This window comes from Cydia splendana, chromosome Z (assembly GCF_910591565.1).
Source record: "Cydia splendana chromosome Z, ilCydSple1.2, whole genome shotgun sequence".
NCBI classification, from domain to species: Eukaryota; Metazoa; Arthropoda; class Insecta; order Lepidoptera; family Tortricidae; genus Cydia; species Cydia splendana.
In genome coordinates, this window is record NC_085987.1 from 39,821,859 (window position 1) to 39,833,339 (window position 11,481).

The 11,481-nt window shown below is 35.9% G+C and overlaps 1 protein-coding gene across 1 annotated transcript; it reads right to left on the minus strand.

Moving 5' to 3' along the window:
• Nucleotides 1-8,127: 8,127 nt before the first annotated feature.
• LOC134804684 (uncharacterized) lies at nt 8,128-9,821 on the minus strand. The gene has a single exon (XM_063777798.1). The coding sequence runs from the start codon at nt 9,549-9,551 to the stop codon at nt 8,235-8,237; it is 1,317 nt and encodes a 438-aa protein (XP_063633868.1). The 5' UTR covers nt 9,552-9,821; the 3' UTR covers nt 8,128-8,234.
• Nucleotides 9,822-11,481: the final 1,660 nt, after the last annotated feature.

Genomic DNA, 11,481 nt, shown 5'->3' on the forward strand with positions numbered 1-11,481 from the left:
AAAGTCACGACTACACGAAATTAGAGAGACAAATGTCAATCTGTGCCAGAGCCACGGTAAATCACACAGATCAGATACATAATTATTAATTAATATGGTGTTACATGTAGCTGCAGTAGTTAGAGGTCTAAATAACTCATTGTTTGAGCGATGCTTTGATGGAAAGTTTAAATTTTAGCTGGGGATTTCCGGTAGACTTAAACTTAGTTGACGTTGTCTAAGGAAAACATACATGCATTTTATATGTAAATAGTTTAATGTATAGTGAAATCCATGGAAATAAGGTAAAAGAGACCAAACATATTTTTTGATAGATGTAAGTAGGTTCTATATTTCATGTAAAAGGTAAGAGCATAAAGAAGACAGAAAAAAGAATGGAGGTAGGATATAAGCTTCAGAATTATCAGCATTTTTATTATTTTAATCACCGTAGAACTTCGGTATATAGGTACTACATTTGCAGTTTCACTCTGAGGTGCTTTAATTTTTAGCACATATAACCCTGGAACAGGCTACATAAAATTGGCCGTGAGAAAAGCATGTTTGGCCTTGAGATTTATTTATTGTCATTGCAAAATAAAGCTTTAGGGAAACTGTATTATTTTAAATTGAAAAGGATAGTCGGATGGTATTAGTGGTATGAGTGGAATGAATACCGACTCGCCTTTAGCTGTCCTGTCTGCAGTGGCCTCTAATAACATTTTTGTTCAGGCTAAGAATTCGTAACCTTGTGCCATTACACAGCTTTAGGTGGGTTTAGATTTCTTAGCAACATCACGAGTGCTCCCACTTTGAGATGAAGGACATGTTCGGTTATTCTAAGAATTTAAAATAACTGAGTTTAAAATTACATTAGGATTTGGTTTGTTTCTCCAACTCAGTTATTTTGAGGGGTCAAAATTGGACACTCGCATAACCAGTCTATAGTTCTTTCTTTTATATTTTGAATCTCAGGATATATTTAAGATATTAACTCTGATAAGTTTGAAACAACGGTAGCTAAATGAGAAGGTACCTATGTTCAGTTTTCCTTCATTTGTAGGGAAATTTCCACTGCCAATTTGAAGCAGCGTATCAGAAAACTAATCTGCCGACATATCGCCGTATAAATTGCACCCTCATATTTTTTTGTAAGCATAGTTTTTGCACATTTGGCCATAAATACGAAGACTTTATGCAAGCTTTGACTTCGGCAGCTCGTGTACCCACCTCTTGGGATTATCGGTAGTCTGCCGGAAGTTCCCCGCCAAAAGAAAAGTCACGCCGCCCATCAAAGCGCCCTCATGCCAAGCTAGCAGGTCCCTGCATTTTTTCACTCTAGCTTTTTTCTAGGCATCTTTAATCCATGATTTTTTTGTTTTTTGTAGGTCTTTAATCCAAGACCAGGTCGTAATATATTTACGACTCATTGATCGTCGGGATATTTTCATATCTTTAGCGAGTTTACCTGCACTTTGGGCTGGATTTCGCCGAATACGCTCACGAATGCTTTTAATTATATTTTTGACACGAACAGATGGTTTTCGACCAGGTTTGAGCCTGATTCTTGAAGATCCTGTCTTTTTAAATCGCTTAATGGTCCGAGATATGAACCTCATATTAATATCTAAATGTTTTAGCTTCTTAAATATCTCGCACGTTCGGAATTTTTGCTTGTATAAATTTACAACGAGCTGGCGTCCGTGTTGAAAACAATGTAAAAAAATAGATACCGTAAACCGGGGTTACTTTGATCAATTTTAGAGTTTGGCACCAATTTTTGACGATCCTAATATACGTAAAAATATAATAATCGGGTTTTTTTCCTCTTCTTTTAGCCTACCAAATAAAAAAAATTAGGACTTAAATTTTTTTCCGAAATAAATAAAAACAACGTGATCAAAGTTATATTGAGAATGGGGTTACTTTGAAACCACTAATTTTTTTGCTGACAATCTAAAGTAGACCCGCTAATAAGATCGTAAAAAAAAATTGTTAAGTACATTTTTAAGTTATATATATTTTTAAGTAGCTAGTTTGTTAGTGCACGACACCTTGCACTTTGTGACTATGCGCTGAAACTTGGCACAGTTGATTCTTAGCTGGTCATGAGCAGATACAGACCGGGAGACCTCGAGAGCCACGTCTCATTTAGTGGGGGGAGGGGGGAAGTTCGACGCCGCCGCGCTTCACTTGGAGCAACATTTCTCTAAAACTGTACCTATTAGGGCATGTAATATATCATTTTCGGATAAATTAAGGATGAGGAATCTAGTTTTGGAACAAAAAAAATGCACTTTCTAACAAAAAAAAGCATAAAGTAGATAAGACTAAAAAACGTATTTTAGATTTTTTCATAATTACCAATTTTTTTTAAAGTGTAGCAGGAATCTGAAAATAAAAATACAATCGTGAAGCTACACTTATTACGTTTAAGAAAATATATAGTTTATTATACAAAACTGTTGATAAATGGAGATAAAAAATAATATTAAGCGTGGGTCAGAGTGATCTCAATACAAAATATTATGAATGTGGGAAAGTTACCTATAATTTGTTCTCTAGGACTATATATAACTTTTTCGCTAGGATCAATATTTAAAAAGGGGACCTTAGAATTTATTTTCTCTCTTTAATATCGTTTTTAATATTGATTCTAGTGAAAAAGTTTGAATTACCTTTTTTGTAGGAAATTTTATGTAAATTATTCATGTACTAAAACTTTTTTTGCTATTGGCCATCGTTTACGAGTTATTTACGAATGACTAAAAAAGGGGACCTAAGTATTTATTTTCTCCCTTCAATATCTTTTTTAATATTGATGGTAGCGAAAAAAAGTAGCACTTAATTTATGGGGCATTTCATATGAAGCGGACAGGAAAAAAAAGTGAGGTTCCCGAATTTGTTTATATTTGGTTTAGTTCTTCTTCTAGTAGGTATAAAACCGGACGCCAAATATTTTTTATATATGACGTTTATTTTAAAAATTATGAGGTTTTCAAAAATTACCGTAATTGAAATTCCGATTTTTTGAAACTCGAATATCGAATAATTAAAATATATAACTTATTATTAAACCAAGCGTTTTGTATAGAATTTTTAATGATCTTTTCAGCGAAGAAATCAATTTTGAAAAATAAAAAATAAATAATGGTTAAAACCGGAAGTAAACTTTTCGAAACCATTTTTCGAAAACTTTGACCAGTTTTTTTTTTATTTTTTTTCATCTCAAAAGTATGTACAAAATACACTAGAAGTTGTAGAATGGGATCTCCATTGGTTAAGACAATAGGTCAATAAATGTACATACCTGTCGCCCTGAGTGCGACGTACCGTACTGGTATATAGCAGCTGTTAGGCGATATATGAAGTTAAGACGTCTGCCATCTTTTAGCAGTGAGAAGAACTAGTTACGTATGCAAGAAAGAGATGGCAGTATGACGCCACGCCATTTTGATTTTCCGTTATTGTTTTAGTTGTTACTGTGACCTTGCTGTGAATTGTGCACATTTTACGACACTTAACAATTTAATTATGGCTCCGTACGGATATCGATGTAATAATCCGTTTCGTTTAGTAAATCATCGAAAGACTAAAAATTTAAGAAAAGTTTCTATGTGCTTAGTGCAAAAGTGGGGCTGTCCACCAAATGTGTATGTGTGTGCATCTTGTAGGAAACGACTTTTAAATGAATCACCTCCAGTGCCTCCAGTAGCTAATGAAAACGTTGTGCAATGCAGTCAAACATCGAGTGAATTTTCGCAGAACAACCAAGATGAACCTTTTATTCCTGAAGACAAATTCAAACATAATTCCACTCAAACTGATACAAACATAGAAAGTGAAGAAATTTTACAGCAATTAAAGGAGAAATTTAATGATCCGTCGACGTCTATTTCCATGAAAACTATGATTTTGACAGTAGCACTGCAATAGCAGAAAGATTATTATTAACTGCCTTTAGGCAAACATTTGTTTATGAAACTTTCTTTTTTGGAATGAGTTATCTAATTTATTATAACAATCCTGTGATTGTTACTATATTCCCTTCTCTCTCTCTCTCTGGAACTGAAGTAAATATGTTTACTTAATTGATTGGTTTTGCATTTGATGCTATAATTTTGACTATAAAACTGAGAGCAGTATTAACTAGCTGTTAACACTCTATTCCGGTTCGCATGTTATGTCTTATTAATTAATGGAAGTCGTATTAAATGTATTATCATAGGTTTAAAAAAAATGTATAGCCTAATATCAACTCTTTCGGTTCTTGTTCCTTGACAGACTTTAAACGCCCAATATCATGTATATGTTTACACTATTTACGGCACCTTATGTCCTTGTAATAAGACATAATAATGTTTAACATATCCCTACAATCATACCCATTACGGCAGAATTCATAACCTCAAAATCGTAGAGAAATTCCGCTTTTATAATGTTCTGTGAAGTGTCCGTGAATTTCTAATAACTATCGGGACTTCCATTTCATGTTTACTTACTTACTTACTTGGTTGGCGCGGTGACCCAAAATGAGTCTTGGCCTCCAACACAAGAGCACGCCACTTTGATCGGTCCAGAGCGGTATCCCGCCAGCTTTCGCCGACGCCGAGCTCACGGAGATCTGCCTCCACTCTATCTGCCCAACGGTATTTAGGACGACCAATAGGACGGCGCCCAGTTGGTCGACCCAAGTAGGCCATTTTGGCTGCCCGATCTTCACCCATCCTTTCGAGATGGCCAAGCCAGCGGAGACGATGCGCTTTGGTCTCACCTATTATATTCGGCTCGGCTATCAGATGTTCTATTATTTCATGTTTATTATTGCTTTTTGTAATTTTGGTTATTTTTATTGCTTGGAAAAAATGTCATGTAAAAGTGCCCCTGTAGCCTATTTGCTGAATAAATGTTCGATGTTAATGTAGGTTCCTATTAGATAAAACAACAACAACTTTGTAGTAAATTAAAATATATTTCTCTATAGGTAATAATTAGTCTTTAATCACTGTTCTCGTTAGTTACTGTCGAATTATCTAGAATAACCATCAAATATATTTGTTAGAATTTCTGCAGGTTTAATTTTTTTCAATCAGACAATTAATCCGCTCTATTTTATATGCGTATTTACCCAATAAAAAACATTCATCGCACCAACTTTAAAATATTCATAATAAAAGCTCGCATCGGCGCCATGGCCTTGATTGCTTAGCGTCTAAGGGTACCTGCATCGTAATTATCACGTGTGCTGAGTGTGTAAGCATGTGGTGAGGAATAAATATATATAATAGTTGTGTATGACTTTAATTTTAATATTGACGCCATAACTCACTTTCTCAATAAATATCGAAATCGAGAAAATAGCTTCAAGGAAGCAAAAGCACAAGACGTAATAACTTTATTATCGTGTCGCACATACATTTTTTTCTAGTCAGCTTTCTGAGTATGGGTACCTACTTACCGATCCTTGATTTGGTTTCGTTCTTGCGCCGTTCTTGGAAAACGAATATATTTTGCAGGGATGGCCGATGAATTTAGAACTGTTATAACCTCCTTTATTGCTTTGGAGGCAGAGCCTTGGGACACCCCGGCGTACATGTTTTGTCCCACCATACTTTGAACGGACCCCGACCCCAGAATGTTCAGGCAAATCAAAATGTAAAATATATAAAATAGTAAATTGTATTTCGTCAGATGACAACCATAACTCACTAAATAATAAAAAAATATCGAACAAAAATCAACCTTATTTAGGTATTATTACTTATGGCTATATATGAACTTTTAGTGGTAACCCTAGCACTTATGAAAATGCTGTGTGCAGTTTGTATGGAAAGGAGCAAAAACGGGTAGGTAACATTGCCGATCGATTTCACCTATATATTATGTTCAAGTTTACATAGTTAGCTCTAAGATTTTTGAAGGTAACGCTAGGATTACCCTTTGGCTAGAGGTGATCCTTGATTCAACGTCTTACGAGCTGTATTTCCATGCAATGCACGTGGGCAACGTTGGCGAAACCCTCGGGTAACTTTATCCGCCCTCCAAATTGCCAAAAAAGAGGGTTAAATGATGATTGATGATTTAAAAATTCTATATGCTAATAAAAATATACGTATGATTAAGGTACGAAAAATGTTTTTTCGAAAAAAGCGGGCAAAGTTCTGAAACCCTAAAATTATGATTGTTTGATGAGTGTAACGTAACTTTTTTAATTGTGGGGCACTTATGATAAGTACGTATTTAAAATTGCGTATTTAACGATATCCTCAAATACTAATCCAAACCCAAGTTATGAGGGTTCAAAAAAACGACGAAGCGCTTCGAGAAAATGTAGGTAGTGCCCTCACGCTTCGCTTTGCTCGTCTAGGCGGGGGCACGGTAGTGCCCTCAGATACATACTCGTATAACTACAATACTCACTTTCCGTTCTGCGGTGATGTCACCAAAGGAAGGTGGCAATAAAGGAGTTAACTCATCCACGATGTTACGCACTTCCACTTTGGGTAATCTATATGTCGATATAAATTCCCTATCAAGCATACTGCTGGATAAAAAAAATCGACGCAGGTCACTCATTTCTCGCCGCCGCCGTTGGACATCTGCGCCGTTCTTGGAAAACGAATATATTTTGCAGGGATGGCCGATGAATTTAGAACTGTTATAACCTCCTTTATTGCTTTGGAGGCAGAGCCTTGGGACACCCCGGCGTACATGTTTTGTCCCACCATACTTTGAACGGACCCCGACCCCAGAATGTTCAGGCAAATCAAAATGTAAAATATATAAAATAGTAAATTGTATTTCGTCAGATGACAACCATAACTCACTAAATAATAAAAAAATATCGAACAAAAATCAACCTTATTTAGGTATTATTACTTATGGCTATATATGAACTTTTAGTGGTAACCCTAGCACTTATGAAAATGCTGTGTGCAGTTTGTATGGAAAGGAGCAAAAACGGGTAGGTAACATTGCCGATCGATTTCACCTATATATTATGTTCAAGTTTACATAGTTAGCTCTAAGATTTTTGAAGGTAACGCTAGGATTACCCTTTGGCTAGAGGTGATCCTTGATTCAACGTCTTACGAGCTGTATTTCCATGCAATGCACGTGGGCAACGTTGGCGAAACCCTCGGGTAACTTTATCCGCCCTCCAAATTGCCAAAAAAGAGGGTTAAATGATGATTGATGATTTAAAAATTCTATATGCTAATAAAAATATACGTATGATTAAGGTACGAAAAATGTTTTTTCGAAAAAAGCGGGCAAAGTTCTGAAACCCTAAAATTATGATTGTTTGATGAGTATAACGTAACTTTTTTAATTGTGGGGCACTTATGATAAGTACGTATTTAAAATTGCGTATTTAACGATATCCTCAAATACTAATCCAAACCCAAGTTATGAGGGTTCAAAAAAACGACGAAGCGCTTCGAGAAAATGTAGGTAGTGCCCTCACGCTTCGCTTTGCTCGTCTAGGCGGGGGCACGGTAGTGCCCTCAGATACATACTCGTATAACTACAATACTCACTTTCCGTTCTGCGGTGATGTCACCAAAGGAAGGTGGCAATAAAGGAGTTAACTCATCCACGATGTTGCGCACTTCCACTTTGGGTAATCTATATGTCGATATAAATTCCCCATCAAGCATACTGCTGGATAAAAAAAATCGACGGAGGTCACTCATTTCTCGCCGCCGCCGTTGGACATCTGCGCCGTGTGCCCGACGTAGCAATTCCAATTTCAATGCCAACATAGCAATCTGCGTTAAATTAACCAAAATTGTAAATACCTACCTAACATTTTGTAACTAAGCTCTACCTTCTACCAGGAAAGGAAACCACCACGACTACACCACATCTTATTCTTAAATCAGTAAAATTGTATTCTTTACCATGACTGTGATGTCAACTACCGACCTCTACGTTGACTACCTACTTCAATTTCAGTTCATCATGCTCTCTGGAAAATCCCCTTTGATTTTTGAGGTTGGCGTCACTATGATCGCCGAGCAACGTCGTCGCCGAGGCGAATAGAATCTAGGGGACGATTTTTGAATTTTGACCGCTCGTTTTCGTAATAATGTCTCTTCTACTAGGCATTTCAATTGTACTATAGTTGAATTATCGAGAAGATGGAATTGTAGTGGTTGTACCGTTTGCAACAAAAGGAGAATAATTTTCTCTTAACTTAATAAAATGACATACCCAAGAAGTGGAATAAGTAGTAGTCCTCTGTTTTTTTTCTTTTATTCGCTGTCATGTTCGTCATCTGAGCTGTCACAAGTATTGATAATAAAATTGTCTGTTATTTGATCCATTTCTCCTTCCTGACATCGATATTTATTTTCTTCACTTTCGACGTGGTGACAAATATTTTCCCAGTCCTCAGCAGTGATGGTATTCATTCGTTCAGTTGCTAAACTCATAATGCCTTGCATGTTTAATGAAACGTTTCTTTTTGCTACATATCCTTTTACCATGGACCAAATATTTTCGATCGGATTGAATGTCGGGTGATACGGTGGCAATCGTAATACGGAGTGGCCATGTTCTTTTAAAATTGCATCTATGTGGTACTCGCGAAACCGCTCTTTATTTTGTTTAATTAATTCATACAAACTGGTTTTGTACATCAACCGGTTATACGAAATGTTGTGTTCTGTCAACCAATCCATCATTTCTTGTTTATTAGAATTTGACGTTGGAGCACGATTCAAAAGTTTGTTGTGATAGGACGCATTATCCACGATAAGTACGCTATTCGGTTTGAGGTTCGGTATTAATTTTTCTTTTAACCATTTTTCGTAGTTGACAAAGTTCATCTGGTCATGGTAATCTCCCGTTTTTTGGTTTGCCTTAAACATTAACAAAGCGTTGGGAATAAAACCATCTTTTCCTCCTGCGTGCACTATTATTAACCGCTGGCCTGTACTGATTTGTTTTTTTACACCAAATTCTGTTCCATCGGTCCAAGCTTCTCCGGACACATGTGAAGTGTGGATGTAGGTTTCATCAGTATAAACTAGTGGTCTATCTTGAGATCGATATTCCGCAATTTTGGTAAGGTAATTTATTCTTAGCAGTCGTATGTTGTGTTTTTCCATTAATATTTTTCGGTTGTCCTCGGTCTTTTTCCATTTAAATCCTAATTTTTGTATTTGTTTTCGTAAGGTGGAAATGCCAAATTTGTAATCTATATCGGATTTTAACACAGAGTGGAGTCCCTTTAAGGTTGGAAATTGCTTATGGGACAGATGAAAATTGTATATAGTTCTCCGGATGACTTCCTGATCAAAATCGTCTACTGCTGATGACGGACAAGGACGCAACTTTTTATTCTTCGGGGAGGTGAATTTCTTTGTCGTTGCGAATTTCTCGCTGTTGCTCTCAGTCACAATGTTATAAACAGTAGAGAGACAAACACCTGTAGCTTTTTCAACTAACTGGGCAGCGGTGTAAGGCAAGTTTAAATTTTTCGTCAGTTCAAGTTCAAAATATTTATAACAGTTGAAAATTATTTGCTTACTTTGACTCTCAATAGGACCAAAATTACTTACAGCCATATTTTTTTTAAATATAAAAATTATTCGTAGTCGTACGGGCGGACACAATAATTAATTGAGAATACAATCAAATCAGAGTTAAAAATATACGCACAACGTAAATAATATTGACAATTTCACACTGACATTATTATTGTTTTTAGTTCTTCGATATATATATAACAACCTCTTTGTATGCTGATAGTACAAGAAAATAGAAAATTCAAATATAGAATGCCTGTAAACAAACAATACTACTACATATGCAATTCCACGCTCTCGATGATTCAACTATACTACACTAGATTCCAAATTTCAAAATACATACGGACTTATTGACAGTAGGTATGGCATTGTGACTCTGGACGTTTTGACACTTGGACATATATGCCCCTAAACGAATGAATGAAAAGGGGCGCAAACAATATCATCCTCCGATAACGAAATCTCCGATTGAGGTAATGCGTCCGTGAGGTAATTATCGTCATTAAGCCTTGCTTGAATTTTCACGGGACCGATGACCATAGGTCATTGTTTATTACATCCGTCCGCATAATATTAACAGAAAAATCGTGCTGAAAGGAGGGTTCTCGGGTAAGTTTTGGGTTGAACTCGGACCAATGTTGAAAATTTAACAATTCCCGCTCTTGTGAATTGTGCCTCCTCCATCTACAATATTTGACATATTACTCATATTAGCTGTGGGTCTTGTAGTAAAAGTTCGGTAGTCCGTTGGCAAAATAGAACGTGTCAAAGTATCATGCCGAATTTGGCCTACGATTCGATAAGCATCCTATATGTACCTACCATAAATTTAATCATATTTCTTGCAATCTTATACATATATTAGAATCCAACGGAAACTTCTTAGTAACGAAAATAAGTAAAAGAGTAATTAAACCAAATCAACACATCCCACGCCATTACTTAGAATCAATGACAGTTTATAAATGGACGTCTAGAGCTAAACAAAAAAGTTTGGCAGCAAAATACATTTCTACGATGTTCCAGTTGATGCTAATAACGCTCACTTATAATGTTCTTAAAAGAAAAACATTGTTCGACATACTGTTTCAAGCACTAAGTATCAAAATTGCAAAAAGAAATGCGATACAGTAAAAAGTTATTTTTCCTATGACTTTAATTGTAACTACCCAAATATAGACTTAAAAATACATTAATATTAAATATACTTAAACTAAATATAAAATAAAGGGAAAAATCAATATCTAACTTTTTTTTTATAAATGACCCATATGATAAACCTAGAACTTAAGAATCCTAATTTCTTTGAAATAAATTAAGATTATTATTAACTGCCTTTAGGCAAACATTTGTTTTTGAAACTTTCTTTTTTGGAATGAGTTATCTAATTTATTATAACAATCCTGTGATTGTTACTATATTCCCTTCTCTCTCTCTCTGGAACTGAAGTAAATATGTTTACTTAATTGATTGGTTTTGCATTTGATGCTATAATTTTGACTATAAAACAGAGCAGTATTAACTAGCTGTTAACACTCTATTCCGGTTCGCATGTTAAGTATGTCTTATTAATTAATGGAAGTCGTATTAATAGTCTTGGCCTCCAACACAAGAGCACGCCACTTTGATCGGTCCAGAGCGGTATCCCGCCAGCTTTCGCCGACGCCGAGCTCACGGAGATCTGCCTCCACTCTATCTGCCCAACGGTATTTAGGACGACCAATAGGACGGCGCGCAGTTGGTCGACCCAAGTAGGCCCTTTTGGCTGCCCGATCTTCACCCATCCTTTCGAGATGGCCAAGCCAGCGGAGACGATGCGCTTTGGTCTCACCTATTATATTCGGCTCGGCTATCAGATGTTCTATTATTTCATGTTTATTATTGCTTTTTGTAATTTTGGTTATTTTTATTGCTTGGAAAAAATGTCATGTAAAAGTGCCCCTGTAGCCTATTTGCTGAATAAATG